Consider the following 19692-nt stretch of genomic DNA (forward strand, 5'->3'; position numbering starts at 1 on the left):
CTGTTCGCTAATTTGCGCCTGTAATTACGCGTTTAGCGCTCGAGCTTAAAGGCACAGCTGGAGCGCACGCGCAAAAGAGCTCCGAGCAAAAAGAACATTCAAAGCAGTTTTCAATCACCTTAATTAAAGAGAAAAACACGTTTACTGTCATTATTCTTCAGATCAAGCAGTTTGAATGCTTTAAACTTCTGCATAAATATTTAATTGACTCTTCTTAGTCACCCACAGGTGTAGCTTCCATAACCTGCAAAAGCCTAGTTATCTCATGAAATCTAAAAATAATCAACAGGATCTGATAACTGTGCTTCAGCGTTACATAGCAGGGGTTTATGTGGAGGTGTTCTGAGATTTAAACCCCATTTATGGGCTGAAAAAGTCGTTGTTGCCATGCACTTTTACAGCATCTCATCTTTTAGCTTTACTTTATATAAGGTGACTAGAAAAGGCTGAAGAGATGAAATTATGCCATCTGGGTTTGCATATATGTGCCTGCACCTCTGGTATAACTTAGATTAAAAGGAATTTAATCTAGTTTGCTGAAGCTAGAACCTCTGCATGATACTTGTTGATTGTTAAGGATTTTCCTCTTAGGAAAGGTCAAACAAAAGCAAATCAGGGGGTTTCACCTGAATGAGTGGGATTAAAGGTTTTCCTTCCTTTTTCCTCCACTGCAGCTTAATCTGGTGAAATTTTGACAGTGTTTGTTTTCACGGCCCACTTACATTCATGAAAGCGGGGCTGCAGACTCAACGGCAGATCTTTAACCGAGTTCGGATCAGAAAAAGAGAGCCAGAGCTCTTTTGAAGGTTGAAAAGAAATCAAATGTTTCACAGAAAAGTGAGATCCACTCAGTCTCATCTGTACATCGAGGCTGCATGGTTGTTAGTCTGCAACGACAGCAATCATTTCAAATAAAAAGGAACAAGGCACCTTTATCAACTGATTATCATATCTGACTAACCTTGGCTGATTCCTTCACCTATCCAGTGTGCACAATTTGTAAAAAAAAAAAAAAATACAGTAAAACACAATGTCCTGGCTGAGAAGGTGATTGGAAAACACACTCTGTCATCAGCGTCCTTTTAGCTTCCAGAGCAGCCTCCAGCACGTTGGTGGTATCAGTTTCAGATTCCTTCCTGTGCATCTGCTATTTCAGTATGCAGACATGGAGAAACGGAGAGATCTCTGCAAAAAAGACACAAGCTGCACGACTGCTGACAGTAGGTGGGACGCAGATTTTAAGGCACTGAAGGAAAGACACATTCTTCATCCAGCTCAAATCTGAAGAATAAGTAAATGGAGTCTTTTTCCTCAGAGCTTCTATTGGCTGAATTCCACTGTTGTTGCAGATCGTGGAGCTTTGATGCCTCACACAGATTGCCAAAAACACAATGAGCTTTTGTTGTTGTTATTCAGCTTTTTGAGTGTTATCACACCTCCTCTGTTACTGCACGAGATGCCTTTCAGAGTTACCTCATTGTCTTGTTCAAGGTAGCATCCTTTTTCCCTCCAGTGCATTCTGCACAAGTGCCCATTCAGACTGAGGGGAGCAAAGGTGATGCATGCTGGGAAATAAAACGACAAACCTGTTGGATGAGATTGATACAGCTGCAAAAACAAATCTGTCATTAAATTTACTTTCAGCTTCCCCCCCCCCCCCCCCCCCCCTAAAATGTTATCATACTGCACGCAATTGTCCTGAAAGCACATCAGAGCTCTTATCTTCGCTGCAGCTCCTAGTGGTTTTAATTTCCAACTACATTCTGAGGAATATATTAGGTTTTGAAAAGGAAAAGGTAGAGACACTTTCAACAGTTCCATTCTTCAGTCAGCATTGTTCTTGTGCTGCTTTTACTCTGATGATTAAAAGATGAAGTGACAGTTTTGTCCAGAGGCAAGCACTAACTCATATCCTCTGAGAAACCTTCATTCATCTTTTGTCTTGTTCAAAAGTCACAAAGTGATAAAAAGAATGTTAGAGGTGTTCTGAAAATTTCATTCACTTGTTACGACTGAATACCATGAGTAAAAAATGTGGGATTGCAGCAGTTTATTTCATCTTTGGGGTCAGAATAGAAAGCAAGAGTTTGGTGAAAAGGATTTGATTTTCTTTGTCGCATATCTAAGATCTGTTTCTTAGCATATTGTACTTTAGCTAGAATCATTTTACAACTGTGGTGGAATATTTGGCACAATTGGTTCAGTTTACATTTTTATTTATTAATTGTTTTGTGACATGAAATTTTCCACTCTCAGCTTTCAACGTGTATTCGGACTCATTATCAGAGAACACTAAAATTGGTCCTCTGAAATGTTTCCATTAATTGGCTCAATCTTTCAGAAAATCTCAAAAAAACAACCCCACTACCATATTGAAACATTTGTTGTGACGTGTTTTAGGAACCCCCAGAAAAAAAGCAGGACAAAAAATGTGTTGCTCCAAATTCACGATTAATGTCAAAGTGTTGATTAAAATAATCAAGACAGCTTTACTAGAAACTGTTGAGAAGTTGATAAAATATTATGAAATGTTATGTTAAGAATTAAGTACACTCAGCTATAGGAAAACTGCTATTTTAAGATAAAAAGAGGAATAATAAAGTAAATCGGCACTAGGCAGAGACCTATGATATCCACAATGTGTGGTGTAATTAGCTACACAGACTTTACTCTTCAGAAAGGGTTTAATAAAAGTAAACCATTTTAACACCATGCTTTTTATTTGGTGATAAACATAACCTGTAGATTATTCCTTAAAGGTAAGGGACACTGAAAACACATTTTTTAAATTATTTCTGATTAAAGGGATACTAAGCTGTTTGCTTGCTTTTAGCATCCCCGAAGTGTCCGTTATAAATCATCTGCGGTCAAATCAAAGCCAAACTTGGCTCATTGCTGTGCGTTCGTCTTTTAAGAAGTTAATCTTACTGCAGAAAAATCTCCCCAGCCCTTCTTACACCTGGTTCACATCAGCTGCGAAGTGGATCACTCACGAAATTTGCGCGCCGCCCGCTGTTCCTCTGTTCATATCAGGCAAGAATTTTCAACAAGCGCTTCTGCTCATGCCTACTGTTTTCCAAACCCCTCCACCCACCCCCTGTGCCCTTTGTGTGTGTGTGTGTGTGTGTGTGTGTGTGTGTGTGTGTGTGTGTGTGTGTGTGTGTGTGTGTGTGTGTGTGTGTGTGTGTGTGTGTGTGCGCTCGCACGCATCCAGTTTGCCCTGCTTGCTATCAGTAACTGCCCCGATCCTGCTGCTTTGTAGACCAGTCCCTTTATGAATGGGTAAGCCATAGTGTTTGTGATAGAGTGCAATGCTGTTGCATATTTACATTTTAATTAAATGCATTTCCTTGTGATCACATTTATTAAATCCATCTTTTGCTGCACAAACTGCATTTAAATTTATGGAAACGCTGTTTCTCTGCAGGAGTGTGTGTATGTGTGTGTTTGTCTTTGTTTGTTCATTTTTGTCTCTCGATAAGTTTGAATACACAAAAAAGATCACGTTCATCAATTGCAGTGTTTTATTTTGAAAAATTTCTTCATGTTGTTCAATTTACCGGCCCGCTTCAACTTTTTTGGTTTGACTTCCTGTCAGAATTTACACGGCTCTCAAAAAAAATGAAGCACATGCCAAAACAATTGCTGCACGGCGCAGCCTTCTCCACTGATGTGAACGCGACCATAGGTTAACAATGGTGCGGCCGAATAGAAGCGCTCTCGTTCCATGGCGCTTTGTGGCGCATCGTCACATTTACCCATGTGATGTGAACAAGGCATTAGTGTCTACAGGAGTGGTTCATCACTAAATCAAACAAATTAGCTGTGTTCGTGATCTAAAGCATGCAGGAAGCAGACTGCAGCACCGGGCAGACGGTGGCCCAGTATTCTGAAGTTCCCACAGAATACCCTGTTCATTAATGCTGTAAAAGGTCATTTTAGAACATACTGGCTCAAGATAATTATTTAAAAATATGAAAAAGTTCCACAGTATGCCTTTAAAATCAGTCACTCTGAGTTTTTTTTTTATGCAGGCCGAACATGAAAAAGTCTCCTATCTCCTGCAATAACCTCTGAGAGAAAATAGACGGTGAAACTAGAATTTGAAAAGCCTGATGGATCTTTGTCACACATTCATGGACTCGCCGATTTTAACTCACGACGGAGAAAGCTGTTGTTTTAACATCCGAGAATCAGCAACAACTTCTTGGCTATGAGAAGCTAACCGCTAGCATTAGCATCTCTATATCTACCCCCCCCCCCCCCCCAGCATGACTTACAAGGCATTAATTGCTACTAGAGACCATTGCAAATGTACTGATTAAATGCATGTTCAACGCCTTTAATAGTTCTTCTTGCAGCAGAGATTTTACCAGAAGAAAAATTAATGATATAATCTTCTTTTTCAATATTCTGCAATAAAAGTTGAGGTATGTGTGCATGTTTGACCCTTTATTTTCCACACCAGAAAAAAGACACGGGAAAAAAATGGTCAGATAAGATCAGATCATATTTAGTAGGATAGAAGACATAAAAGTTGCTCAAACAAGTGATCAATCTGTCAGTCAGAGGTTTTTATGAAACACTGGCATGATTGATGCTGCTGCAGGATTAATCAATAACCAATCTAACCCTAATCCTAACCCATCATCTGAGCGGCTCATTTAAAATCTCACCCAGAACCATCAGGTCCAATCACAGTTAATAACATTCAGTTGGCTACCTGAGGACATTGGCATGTGTTTTCTTGGACTTGAATAAATATTTGGATTATTTTTCTCAGCATTTGGATTTTAATATTAAAACTTAAAAAAAGAAAAAAGCTTCCTCCGCTTTGATTTTCTTCTAAGTAGATCTAATAAAGGCCTGTAGTCAGGCGATTGTTTTTTATATGAAACGTCACCGTTATTCCTCTAAACATCTGATTGGTTGTGATTTCATTTCAGTCAGCTGTAGATCAGAACAACCATTTTTAGCATTTTGCGGATCTCCGTGTAAGTCTCTTTACCAAATATCAAGCTTTTAGCTCCTTTTTCATGTCATTGAAATTCTGCAGCTGCTGAACTCTGCACATGACTGGTCGTGTATGTTTGTGTAACGGCTCAGGAAGCAAAAACAACATTAAAAAAACAATTTGCCATCTTTGAGATCTGCATGAGGATGTGTGAGCAGTTACAGTCCCTCCTGTCCCCATGGGATCATGATTTGATGCCGACGTTTCGCTTCACTGCGTCACTTCACTAGATGGATTCAAGCTCCTCAAGCTCCTCTGTCACCGCCACCCGCTGCGGAGCGCTGGAGAAAAGTACCGTTGAACAAGTGAGCAACACACTTGAGAAAACATTTTCTACTCATGAAAGCGATGAAGAGAAGTTATTTTGGAGCTGAGTGGGTTCCAGTGATCGCACGAGCAACAGTTTTGTGTAATTTGTGCTCCGTCTTTTGATTTGAAACTAAATATAGATAAAAAGCAACGCGTTACACCAACATTTCATCTTTATGTAATATGTTAGCTAAAGCTGTCTAACGTGTCTTTTATAATTCAAACTAATCTCTCCTCTTTTGAGGTGTCTCATAAAAAGATTCTAGCACTTACGTTATTTCTTCTTCTTCTCTTTCTTCTTCCTTTCTTCTTGTTCTTTCTTCTTGTTCTTTCTTCTTTCTTTCTTCTTCCTTCCTTCTTTCTTCTTCTTTCTTTCTTCTTCTTATTTCTTCTTCTTTCTTTCTTCTTCCTTCCTTCTTTCTTCCTCTTCCTTCTTTCTTTCTTCTTCCTTCTTCTGCCTTCTTTCTTTCTTCTTCCTTCTTCTTTCTTTTTCTTCCTTCTTTCTTCTTCTTCTTCTTCCTTCTTCTCCCTTCTTCCTTCTTCTTTCTTCTTCCTTCTTCTGCCTTCTTTCTTTCTTCTTCCTTCCTTCTTTCTTCTTCTTTCTTTCTTCTTCTTATTTCTTCTTCTTTCTTTCTTCTTCCTTCCTTCTTTCTTCCTCTTCCTTCTTTCTTTCTTCTTCCTTCTTCTGCCTTCTTTCTTTCTTCTTCCTTCTTCTTTCTTTTTCTTCCTTCTTTCTTCTTCTTCTTCTTCCTTCTTCTCCCTTCTTCCTTCTTCTTTCTTCTTCCTTCTTCTGCCTTCTTTCTTTCTTCTTCCTTCTTCTGCCTTCTTTCTTCTTCTCCCTTCTTCTTTCTTTTTCTTCCTTCTTTCTTCTTCTTCTTCTTCCTTCTTCTCCCTTCTTCCTTCTTTCTTCTTCTTCCTTCTTCTTCTTCCTTCTTTTTCTCCTTCTTTATTCTTCTTCCTTCTTTTTCTCCTTCTTTCTTCTTCTTCCATCTTTCTTCTTCGTCCTTCTTCTTATTTCTTTCTTATTTCTTCTTTCTTCTTCTTCTTCTTCTTCTTCTTCTTCTTCTTCCACAAATAGTTATTTTTCTTCCCTACTTTTTCTTCTACTTCATTCCCATCTCCTTCATCTTCTTCCCCACCTTCTTCTTCTTCTTTTCCTCCTTCCGATCCTTGTTCTTTTTCTTCTTCAACTTCGTTCCCGTTTTCGTCTTCCTCTTCTTCTTGTCATGGTTTTGGGGATGAGTCTAACCCAAGACAAGCAGAATCACAACTCCATACACAGAATGAAGCTAAGTAAAACAGAATTTATTATTTAAGGGGAACTTAGGGTGCGCTGAGAATTCCAGCGGATCAGGGAGAGAATACGGGAACCAGGGTCTGAGGGAGAGCAAACCAGAGGTGAGTCCAGGAGATAAACAGACTAGGCAGGAATGCTGAGAGGGGACTTACAGGAGATTATTGGGTTTGGGGAATGAGGGGAGGTAAAGAGCCAGGGATGATCTAGTAGGGAGATCTCCTGAGCTGCAGAAGGAGCGCAGGGTCTGAGCGCGAGAGCGGGTCGGTTGAGAGGAGGATGGTATGAGCGGGACGGTCTGGGAGGACGATGATGAACGTGGCTGAATGCGGAGTCCAGGAGTCCTATGGAGTTTGAGTGAGTAAGTCCAGATAAGCGGAGAGCCTGAGGTGGGTGAGTCCAAAAATACAAAGATTACACAAGGTCCAAAAATGTACAAGAGCCAAAAATACACTGAGATTAATCACGAGAAACCAAGAGAGCTAGAGCGAGGGCTGGGCACAACCAAGTCGTAGTAATCATCCGGTGTCGAGCTGTGTTCACCATCTCCTTTAGTAGTAGACCCGCTAATCATCCGATGTGGTGCAGCTGCCGCTCCCTCTCCTGTGAACATACTTAGAGATAGTATGTGAGAGCAAGTACTCACCGCGGCTCACAACACTTCTTTTTCTTCTTCTGTGCATTCTTCTTCTTCTTCTTCCGTACCTTGTTCTTTTTCTTCTTCTTCTTCTACTTCTTCTTCCGTTCTTTTTCTTTTTCTTGTTCTTCTTCTGTTCTTTTTCTTTTTCTACTTCCGTGCCTCCTCCTCCTCCTCCTCCTTCTTCTTCTTCTTCTTCTTCTTCTTCCCATTATTGTCATTATTGTCATCATTGCTGCTAGTTGGAATTAATATCAACCACTTATTGAATAATGCATTTTGGTACAGATAATGGTACAGCAGCTGGAGGTTTAAATGATTTAACATATTTTTTGTTGTTCTTCTTTAGTTTTTTTTCCTTATTTCCAATCTTCTTCTTCTTGTTCCTCTTTCCATTATTATTATTGCTGATGCACTAGCTGGAATTTCGTAAGTCTGTCACAATAATGTATTCTATTGGATAAATGTACATTTCTGGCTGGTGGAGGGGAAGATGAGTATCACCACTTAGTGAATAATACATTTTGGTGCAGATAATAGCACAGGGCAGAAGTTTAAATTATTTAATATTAATATTTGTTGTGTAAGATCAACCCAGTGCTTTCCAAATGCATTTCCTTCTCACTTGCCTCTGTGTCACTGACAATACTGCTCCATTACCACCAGTTTGTAGAAAAGAAGCACAGGAAAACCCAGGTGGTCTTACGGATTTGGGCCTGTTGGACAAATTAGTGCTAAAAGAAAACTGAATTTCTTTGATGAGGATGAAATCAAAATTACTTGTTACAACAGAAATACAAAATAATAACTGAGTCAACTCTTTTCTTTACAGGACTTAAATAAGCATAAGAAAAGTTCAAACATGTCAGCAAAACCCACTTAATTCTCTGTTTTCCTTTGGTTGTTGAACTAGTTTCTGCTCATAAAGGCGGCTCGATTCATGAATGTCCTTATCAGAGGATTTCTATCATCTAAAGCGACGTTTTGTCTGGCTTCAGTTGAGTGTAGCCCTGCAGGTCCAAAATTTTCCAAAGCACACGAAGGAAAGAAGAAAAATAAACGAGACGGTTGTGTACACAGACAGGCTGATGGCGGCTATTCATGAGCCAAAAGCCAGCTGGCATGAATTCTTAATCTCACTCATGAATGCACATAATTTATTGATGTTGTTGCAAAGGAAAAGTTTATCCCTGAGTCCACCAGCTACTGCTTTACTCTCATGTGTGACTGCTCTCAGACAGTGACTAACATTACAGCGGAGTGAGATATCACGTGTCAAGTGTCCAGTGTCTTTTTTTCAGATATCTGTCTTCTCTTGTGTTTCACTTCAGAACGTTTTTGTTCTGAGTTCATTTCTTCGGACCTCGATTTCCCCCGCCACACTCAGACTTTTTAACAGTGTTATTAGTCCCTGCTGTACTGTACTCCATCTTCACAAAAAATCTGACTCAAATAGCTCTCTCGGTTCCCTAGGAAACCAGGTGCCCAGAGATCAGGAAAGATCCATTTCACACTTGAGCAGCCAGTGGAGAGACAAAGAGATGGTTAGACAAAGGGAAGTAGGAGGGAGAGAGAGAGCGAGAGGATTAGACGGAGTGAGAGGTGGGGGGGGGGGGAAGCTTGACCTTAAAATATGCTTCATTCTTTTACCTCCTCTATGTCTCAAAACAGAATGAAAATAGCAACAAACAGAGTGAAAGTGGCGCTGTTACCTCGCCCTCGTCAGACCCTTTATCGCTGTCAGTACCTGAAATGTGCAGGATTTATTTAGATGCGTCTGTGGAGGGAGGAGGTGGCTGCAGTTTTTGTCCATTGATGCAGCTTTTATTGTTGTCAGATGCATTAACTTATCTCCTCCAGACCAGCAGAAGTAGAAGGTCTAACGAAGACAACCTGCAGCATCTCAGATCCTGTCAAAGGTCAGTGTCCTCCTGCATTTGCAGAGACACCTTTTGACTTCTTAAAATGTTGCGCTCAGTGTCTGGGAACATAAATTATACATCTGAAGTTGGCTTTCTGGGAACAATATAAATGGGATCTGTGATTTTGGAGCTTTGCCGTCAGCGGTGGAGTGTAGGCGGGTAAACCGCTGCACATTTCACACAGGGATAAAGTACTCTGTCTGGATAAAGCAATCAGAGCTTACACACTTAATAACAGTGGACTCTGTGAGGGAAGAGTGCTGCTTTAATATATATGCTGCAGCTTTTCAGCCTTAAAGAGCCGTTTTTAGTGTTTAAACTGGAGAGGCATGATAAAACCAGTCGCTAGTGTCATGATAAGTTTGTGTGAAGCTGTAGGGGAAGATGCAACCAGAGCTGATCAAAAGGGCACTGTCAGATAACTGGGTCACCACTTCAATCATCACACTCTTTATTTTAGTTACTTCAGCATTCCTGAGTGTAAACAGTTAATTATGCAAAACAGTTTTATTTTAGTAGAAAAAACTAATAATTTATAGCAAAGTGAGTTGGTTTAAGTTTTGGTTTGACTCCTGTGTGTTTACGCATTTAGGATCACTTTTGTATTTTCTCTGCATTAATGTTTCATTATCCATTTCCTCCCTCGGTTTTCCTGTTTTCAGATCATTAATCACAGCTGTCCTGTTAACCGGCTCACTCATCTGCTGCTAGGAACCACTCCTCCAGTGCTTAGTCACGTCCCAGCAAGGCGCCCATTTGTTTACTCCTCTCGTTTACAATGTTAAGAACGTGAAAAAAAAAGAATGTAAATACTCACCAATCAGAGCAGATTAATTTCTTGATCATATTAGATAACGTTTAATAAAGCCACTAAATGATTGCAAGTCTTTAATCCTGTGAATGATTTCAGGAAATTAAGTTTTAGAATCTAATCTGACTACTTCACCCCACAGGGTCTATAAAGATGTGTTAAAGATATTAAAAATGTCACGTTTGGAGATATTTCACTCAGGAAAGTTTTGTTATGTGTAAAATGAGGAATAATAGCTGTGTCTGCATATAAATATGACTTCAAAGTACCTTAAAATATTTTCCTGAGAGACATTTTTCCTCCGTAACTTCGAGCGCATCAACATGTCACATTTATAGACCGGTCGTGGCTCTGAGCTGCAATAAACCTCCCTGCCTTCCTTTAAATCTTTCCACCGATTCAGCTCAGATACACAAAATCAGATGCAGAAACAACATGCCCGTTAAAGCCACTGAACATTTTATTTTCTGATTCAGACGCAGCCCATGTAGGGGATCACATGAATCGCCGGGCATCTTTTTTGTGAAAATCTTTATCTCTGCTGCAATAAATCAGCATATTGGTGTGACTGCTGTTTTTCTATGTGTACTCGCTGCCTTCTCTATTGATTTGCTGTAAGACAAACTGTCCAATGACAGTATATTTTTTGCAAATAAGTTTAATTGAAAGCAACTTGCATTAAAGCACTTTGGGGAGCTTTTAGAGACATAAGCAGCATGTTCTCTGCTCCATGCTGTTGAAGCAGTCTCCTTTTCATGTGCACACAACCCCTCATTAACTTGGGGATGGTTCACTGAGCTGCTCTATAAGCACTTTCGCCGCTACAGGCAGACGGAGACCAGGTCTAATTGGTAACACGGTTATGAACAGCTGGACCGATACGGGTGGCTGGAGCTCCTCGGTAACTTCAAGTGGAGAGGGAGATTAATGTGCAAAGTTGTTGTTTGTGCACGCAAATGAATAGTGGCCTGTTATTACATAGCTCCTGACAGTCGTGCTGATTTTTAACCTTTCAACCATCTGGAAGCTGTTCATTAAATCCTAAAAATTACAGCCGTTCAGAAACCATGGTTGTGCATCCCCAGAAGCATCCATAAATAATGTGGAAATTCACAAATATTAAAAGGAGATAATACAGTGAAGTTTGTTTCAGTTAAAATGAAAACAAAAATCATGTCTTGGCACTTTCTTCCCCCAGAATCCATTTTATATCGGCATAGGTGCATCCAGTTTGCCGAAATTATCTATAAAATGTGTGAAACTTGAAGGAAAGTATCTTTGTGATATAAAAGCAGGACCTTCAAAGAGAAGTTTATTCAAAGTAAGACTAAACAATGTCCAGCTTCACATCCTACTGGTTGAAAACAGAACTACAACTGTTATAAACAAGCCTGCAGTAGGCTGCTGTAGCTAGCGCTAACAATGAGCTAGCACTAACATGAGCCAAGTCTTAGTAAATAAGCCACGAATTAAAAAGATCCACACTGTTGGACAGAAATATTGTTACGTACAAGTCCAGTAGCAACCAAGCCAGGTCATCATCATTATTTCATAGCGTCCTTTAGCTTCAAATTAATGTGTGCCAATGTTCACTTTAGTTTTAGCTCTTTGCTTCTAGCTTGGCCTGCCAGACTCACCCTCCGGCTATTCTACACAGAGGATGAATCTGGATACTTAGAGGCAGAGAGCACCAGCACTAGCCAACTCAAAAATAACCAGTCAGAAAAAAGACGGAAATGACGACTGCATCGCTTGACGCCATAGTTTTTTTAGATGTAGTCCAACATGGCGACTGGCGACAGTGCAAACATCTTTCTTTAGAGGAAAGGCTTTTAGCGCTTCTTCTTGTTGTGGTTTAAAGAAATGTACAAGTCATTTAGAACAGAGTAAAGAGCCACAGCGAACTCCGCTTCTGACGTTTGAAGTTGGTAAAGTTTCTACCAAACTGAATCCAACTTTTAAAGAAAAGTGTCATTTTAAAGGAGCAACATGTAAATATTCTTGTCATTGTGTTGGAAGGAAGGTTACACTGAAACAGAAAGAGGGGCATAAAGTCATTGTTTACAATCAGTGAGTTTGTTAGGTTGCAGAGTCGGGGCTGAGCTAATGCTGCAGCACTTGTGTTTCAACACCGGCCGGCAACAAGCTCCAGAGTTGTTTAAAGAACTGAGGCCAGTAAGTACCTAAAAATCCACAGCATCTTTTTGTAATATTCTAATATCGGGTAAAAAAAGGCTAGAGGTTAACATTAGGCTAACGGTGAATAAGAACAAATAGTTGGCTATCTCAAGCTACTTTTTCAACCAACAACTTGATATTAGAGTGAAATGTGTGAAGTTAATAATGAGTCATTTGTGGCATTTTACTTCCTTTAATGAGTCGTTTAGATCTATAACAGCAAGATAACAAACAACACTTCCTCTAATGCCGGAGATATTACCCTAATAAGTGTGGTATGTATGTGCTCCCTACCGTAAAATACCTAAGAGTGCTACCCCCAGATATAACAATGTATGTCTATTTTTGAATTGACTAAGTCATCTTTACTCGTCATCTAGAATCTTCAAGCGCTGATCCGTAACGGAACGGCCATGAAACTAACGGAACCGCGGTGAGAAAGGGACGTTTTGCTTTGAAAAGAAACCCACTGCGATAGCAGGGTGTTATTTCGACTTCATTCTTACATATTTCCCCTTTAATGTTGAGATTAAAGACACAGCTTCCTAAAATTAGATCAGATCCAGGTTTATAATCCAGCCAAGGCTAAACATAAAACTTAAAGCTTCAGATGGTTCATCCATCAGATGAACAGCGATAATGAGTTAAAGTAATAAGTTCAAGTGCCTGAAATAAAGTAAATAAATAAATTAAAAATCTGAGTGACAGGAATTAAATATAATGGAGGCTCACCCCAAGCACCTGGAACTAAAGATAAATCAGCTGCTGCCTCAGCTGGTAATTAGCACCCCAGGCCTGGCAGCTATAATGACGAGCCTAACCGGCAGATCCAGCAGGGGTGCCCCCATCACGGCTGAATGAGAAGAGGCCGTCTCATTCCCAACTGTTACGAGAACCAGCTTGACCCACATGTCTGCTGACACCAACTCGACTTGACTTCAGCCTTCAGCTGCATCTCGGTTTTCAGATAAACAAAGCAGAGCTCATACAGACAACTGAATCCAGAGTGTGGCTATGTTTTATCCATGGATTATCAGTGAAGTAGGAAAATTATAATTAAAGAGACGCTAAAGTTTTTCAAATTTAAAAAATCTTTTATTTAGCTAAAATGACTCTTTACAGAGTAATGAAAGGCCACCCAGCTGCTATTGCCCCCTGTGGCCAGAATACTCCACTTGCAACTTCAGAGTGCCAGCCCAGTCTGTTGGACTTGGGAAAAAAATGGAGCAGACATTCCTGGTGCTGCAGTCTGCTTCCTGCACATTCCTGCATGTTTTAGATCATGAACACAGCTGATTTGTTTAATTTAGTGATGAATAACTCCTGTTGACACTAAAGAAGGCTGGTCTAAAGCTGTTGGACTAAGGTGTTTATAGGATGAATGCACAGGTTTTGCTTTTGGTTCTACTAAATGGACACTAGGTGGTGCTAAAAGCAAGCTAAAACTGCCTGGTCTCCCTTTAACCTTTCGATGATGTTTATTGTTGGAGTTGGAGATATAGAGGGTTTTCTTAAACTTTTACAGCAAAAAGTTTAGTTTTATTCTCATGCAATAACCACAATATTCAAGAAACATTTTAGTGAACCTCTGATGGATGCCCTCCTTGCCTGGTCTGTGAATTTTGACCATCTTCTGAACTTTCCTTGCACTTTGTTGTCTGGAAACTTTTTTAATTGGGTTGTTTTGCTGTACGTTTTGCTCATATTCACCATTTTGCACTGGTTTGTTTTGTCCCCATTACTTTGACTTTCATGCTGTAACCGTGACTGGCCCTGCCAATGTAACACAAAATGTGAAGTTCAAATAGATGTTTCAGATCAGTTTACCTGATTCTGATAATAAAAATGCCCGTAGGGCGGATGACTGCTCTCCAGAAGCACACAAGTGCAGGGAATTGGAGAGGTGATCCCTAATCAGCGATGCTTAGAAAAATATCTGTTTCTACAGCTTTCTCGATGGACACAGCATGTGTAGAAGTGCTTGACGACATGCGTCTTTGCCAGTGAAACTAAACAGTCACAGCATTAAAATTGTTTCCATATTGAAAATGGCTGAAGATGCATGCTTTTAGGGTTCGGGCAGTCCTTCTCAGGCCACCAGACAGCTTGCCACCCACACGTCTGCTCTTAAAATTGTTTTCCACGTCCTGTGGGCTTCTTTCTCTTTCTTCTTTTCTGCAATAGATGCGTTACAAACAGTGCTGATTAGATATCTACAATCTACTGGGCTGTGTGAGGAGAGCGGCTCATTATTCTGCCCGTTGTGTCTGCTCTGAAGCCACAGCTCCACTCCAGCTATCAGGCGGAGCTGCAGGGGCTCTTCGTATGCACACAGCGGGGTGCAACGCAATGATTGCAGAGTTACTGCACGGAACCGGTTGAGTTGTAAGCATCAGTCTGTCGGAGAATGAGCCGTTCTGCAGCCAATCTCTGCCTCCGACTGTGAAAGTACAGAAATACTTCCATCTTATGTGTGATGACATGAATTTAAAAGCACCAAGGTCACCCATGAACGCCAGCCGTGCAGCGGGAGGGACCAGCTTCTAGCAGGGAAATCATTTCATTCGTTATTTATTGCTGCTTGAAAGGTGACATTTTCTTTATTTTTTATTTTTGCTTGCAACAATGTCATATTTATGTTGTTTTTCAGGACCTGGTGGGCAGCGCGCCTCCCCAGAGGAACTGGAAGGGAATAGCAATCGCTTTGCTGGTCATCCTGATCATTTGTTCTCTGATCGTCACCTCTGTCATCCTGCTGACTCCTAGTAGGTATCACACATTTAAATGCAAACACCTCATGACTTGAAAAGAGTTTTTTTCTACCAGCCGACATTTTTAGGAAATTATTTAATTTCCTTTGCAGGACGGGACGGTTTAAACATAAGTACTGCTTCAAAGTATTGAAAATTTTTCATTACTTATTTTGCTGTGACTTTTCCCCCATCTGATAATGACATTTTAACAATATAATGTTAATTTTCAGGAATTTAAATTAGGAGTACTCCAATTAAATTCATTCAGACAGTAAAATTTAAGAATTTAAATACATATTTGATTCTGTTTTATGGAGACAGAATGTGTTGCTTTTTGAGATCTTTCAGCCTATTTTATGTTGTAAGACAGGTTATGTTGAAGTGATTTTTTTTTTCATTCTATGGGTCTACGGGTTTTTAATGTGGTTGATCACATTTTATTTATGATTTAAAGGAACTGTCATGCTAATTTAATTATTTCAGAGCTATGATTGGTCCATGTATGGTTAGAATGTCACAGTTGGCACTATGTCATTTGTTCTGACATAAGTTATTTTCTTGAGATATTTTATCAATCAGGAAATAAGACGATTTGGATTTGCTGAAATCCCGCCTCCACCCGTCCCAGAAAAGCATCATGGAAAATAATGAAAAACATGAAGAGTAAGCAACAGGCACACCAGAGGAGAAACTGGCCGCTGGGAGACCGGGACAAAATGGCCAACTCCAAAATTTCCGAGTGCAACCCCCACCCCTGAACGCACACACCAATCAGATGGGGGAAAGGCGGCTGGGATGAATTATTGTCCCAGTCGGTCCCTGGTACTTATTCTCAACTCAACTCAGCTTTATTTATAAATTGCTCCTTACAGGCAAAAACATGCCACCAAGGGGCTACACAGACCAAGTAACAACATAAAACATTAGGTTCAGAAAATAAAAACATTGGATCACATGATACAGACAAAAAACACAGTGAATGCACAGATGACTTTAGGTAAAACAAAAACAAAAAACTAGTTAGAAAGATTAAAAGACACATCATAAAAGTAGGTTTTTAGCCTTGCCTTAAAAACCGCCACAGAGGTAGAGGTCCTTATGCTGAGAGGAAGCTCGTTACAAAGCTTAGGACCTGCCACAGAAAAGGCCCTATCACCACGCGTCTTTAGGCGTGATCTTGGGACCGAGAGGAGCATGAGGTTCTCCGAGCGGAGTGACCGTGCAGGGGTGTGCGGTTGAAGCAATGACACAAAGTAAGGAGGGGCCAAACCATTTTACGTTCTAAAAACCAGCAAAAGTATCTTACATCAACGGGCAGCCAATGAAGCGCAGCCAGGACCGGGGTAATGTGATCATACTTGCGCCTGCCCTCTAAAAATCTGCCAGCAGCATTCTGCACCATTAGCAACCTGGCTATCGAGCCTTTGCTCACACCAAATAAAACAGAGTTACAGTAGTCCAATCGCACTGTAATAAAAGCATGGACTACTGTCTCAAGATCATGTTGTGACAGGGAAGGTTGGATCTTTGACAGCCGACGAAGGTGGAAAAAGGAGGAGGAGATCACTCCATTAATGTGGGTGTCAAAACAAAGGGTGCTATCTAGTTCAACACCAAGGTTAGTCACTGAAGCACTCAGCGTAGTCGCCAATTTTTATAATCATTCAGCTAGTAGCTAACAGTTAGCTTTTAGATTTCACTCACCACTCTCCATCGGGTGGATTTAACATTAGAATGGTGCTGGTTTGAAGAAGTAATCCGTCTGAAAACCCACACCAGTACTGGTGGAAGTTTTAACAAGCGGTCACAGAAAAACACATTCTGGCTTGGTTTTTGAGAGCGCCTAAAATCCAACCATAGCTGGTGATTAAACTCGTTCTAAGGAAGATGGAACAAATTCCATCACTTCTTCTTTCTAGGCATTATTTAAAGGGACTTTACAGAGTTTTGAATTTTTATGCTCGCGATTGCCCCCTCAGGCCAAAAGCGTAACGGCAGCTTCAATAGTAGAATCATGCACGAGGCGCACATGCTGTACATGCACACTCCTTAACGAAAATAACAGCTGAGACAGTCCCGTGTGTGTGTGTGTGTGTGTGTGTGTGTGTGTGTGTGTGTGTGTGTGTGTGTGTGTGTGTGTGTGTGTGTGTGTGTGTGTGTGTGTGTGTGTGTGTGTGTGTGTGTGTGTGTGTGTGTGTGTGTGTGTGTGTGTGTGTGTGTGTGTGTGTGGTGTGTGTGTGGGGCCCGGAGGACAGAGGACAGGAGAACGCGCAGCTGATTAATTAAATAATTTGGTTCTGTACCTTTCTCTTCAGCACAGCCGACAAAGGTTTAAGATGGGTCAGTCCTCCTGGAAGATCATTCCCTTCCCTTGCTTGAAAAATTGTTCCAAAATGAAAGTTGAACCCACATCTTATTTATCTGTGAATTCAATGCCGTTCGGCGAGTCTCAAATAAAAATTTGGGCATCTTACTGTAAAAAAATATACCATTAATATAAAAAAGAAACTCTAAATAAACTATGTTCACATGCAGAATCAAACCCAGGTCTTCTGCACGAGAGTCTGACGTCTTACTAGGTGAGCTAAAGCACCAGTGATGTCTTTTAGAATCTGTAACATTTATATACTTGATGAAAGCTGAAACAACATTCAAAGAACGGTTCGGAGTGAAAATGGCTATTTTGTTGCTAATTTGCAGGAAATATCTAGAAGAAAGTTCTACAGAAAGTAGCTAAGGGTCCTCAGAAATGTAGCTAGCTTTGTCACTAGGCGTTAGGAACAGCAACAAAGTGGCACTGCCTCTCTCTCTGCTGCTAAAGCTACGGATAGCAAATGCTACGGGCTATGCCTGAGCGTGAACGTGCATGAAGCAGCCTGCTCGACCCGAGCAGCTCTCTTTTACTGTGATTTTACAGAAAAACAGGCAATCACAGTAAAAATGTCAGGGCTCATTCTACAGGACCAGGGCATTGCAGGAGAATGTATGAAGAAGAAATTTATTATTTCTATACATGTTTTGGCTGTCAAACTTCCAAAATGCCCCTTTAAAGTGCAGACTAGATACGAAAAATAAATCCCTTTTTTACAGCTGTGGACATTAATCTCCCTTTTAGCTACTCTTGAGAAACTGGGCGTTAGTCCAGGGGTCTCATTTATCAAACATTGCGTAGAATCCTTACTAAAACCGTACTTAAGTTCAGCAAAAAAAAAAAAAAGTACTTACGCCAAGTAGGTTTGTGATCTATCAAATATGGAGTACGCAAAGCTGCATGCAATCTCCGCTTCATAAATCAGAAACTATCTAGACAGGTTCTCAGCTGCTTTTTAGTCATATCCCGCCATCAACACGCCCACTTTCTGCCACAAATGGTCGATGCAAAGTGCCTTGTGGACCTCACGCATATACATAAGCCGGCTGTTGCAGCATTTCGATCACAACCGCAGATCAAGGAAGCACCTTTTCACAAGCAGAAGTTGAGGTACTTGTGGGTGAGGTGGAGAAATGAATAGAAGTGCTTTTGCAACACAAATAAGAGAAAATCCACGGAGTGGCACAGCGCTGCTGAAGCTGTCAATGTTGTGAATTCTTCATAGAGATATGTGGCGGATATTAAAAACAATGGTCTGATCAGGATTCGATCCCCAAATTCCCAGGTGAAAGTCATGCATGCTAACCTGTCACCCAAACAGAGATCTCCCTTGTCCAAGTAGCCAGGGTGCATGATCAATCGGGTCACTGTGACAGGACGCTCACACTGTCACAGACGCATGACATTCTGTCTCAATCTGTCGCCCTGCTGATATTCTGCATTCCGTATTCTGTGCTTCAGGCTGTGTGTGTGCGTGTGTGTGTGTCGGGGGGGGGGGGGGGGGGAGGTCTTGTTCTGTGAGAAAATGAAGCAGTACAAGTGATAATGCTGCAGGATTTCATAATTTTATCCTTCTCAGCAGCAGCACTGCAGGCGCTCTCCATGTCAAAAATGTGCGTAAGCCAGGTCCTTAGTCTAACTTTAAGTTGCTCACATTTTTCCGCTAACTTTTTTCATGAATCCCAAAGTTTGCGTGGAAAGTTGCTTACTCAGTTTTCCGACTCCGCTTTGTGCGTAAGCAAGCTTGATAAATGAGTCCCCTGGGGAAGACGGATGCAGATTCTTCCCTACCTGAATGGGGAGGAGTGATGCATGCTGACAGAAACCTGCTCCATCCATCCGTTTGCAATGGCTGAGCAGATCTGAAGAGAAGCTACAGCTGAGACAGGAAAACGCATGCGTAAAGCCAAACACTTTTTTGGAGGTTTATTTTATTAGAAATTACAATATCAAAAGCTCCAAAAATGGATTTTGCATGATATAGGACCTTCAACAAGAAGGTGACTATGTTTTCAGATAAGGTGAGGATGGTTTGAATAGCTCTTTTTCTTTAAATAAGTAAAATCATAATGTTAAAAATGCTTTTCAAAATTTTTATTTTGATCTGAAACAGGCTATGGTTTCATGTTATCCCAAAAGCTGTATTTAATAATATTAATAATTTTATTTTTCTGTCGGATAAACCCACAACAGCAGAAGGAGAACAAACAGAATTGATCGTTTGTGAAAGAGAAACGTACCAAAAAAATGGTTGAATTGATTACATTCACGTCCACAGATGAAGATTTTGGCTTTGTGGAGTTTCTTTGGCCGCATTAAGAAATCAGCTTAGTGCTGATTATAAAGATTGAGTTGTGTGTTTTGGGAATCCCAAATGTAGCAAGTAAAAAAAATTTTTATTAT

General features: G+C 40.6%; 1 protein-coding gene across 4 annotated transcripts in view; it reads left to right on the forward strand.

Annotated features, from left to right (window-relative positions):
- The window catches only part of LOC107383946 (A-type potassium channel modulatory protein DPP6), a 99081-nt gene that overhangs the window by 51695 nt on the left and 27694 nt on the right, over positions 1-19692 (forward strand). For all 4 annotated transcript variants that reach the window (XM_015956874.3, XM_054740415.2, XM_015956872.3 and 1 more), the window contains exon 2: positions 14816-14930. In XM_015956874.3, the coding sequence (XP_015812360.3) occupies positions 14816-14930 (115 nt within the window). The remainder of the gene's footprint in view (positions 1-14815; positions 14931-19692) is intronic.

The sequence above is a fragment of the Nothobranchius furzeri genome, chromosome 11 (genome assembly GCF_043380555.1).
Source record: "Nothobranchius furzeri strain GRZ-AD chromosome 11, NfurGRZ-RIMD1, whole genome shotgun sequence".
Taxonomy (NCBI): domain Eukaryota; kingdom Metazoa; phylum Chordata; class Actinopteri; order Cyprinodontiformes; family Nothobranchiidae; genus Nothobranchius; species Nothobranchius furzeri.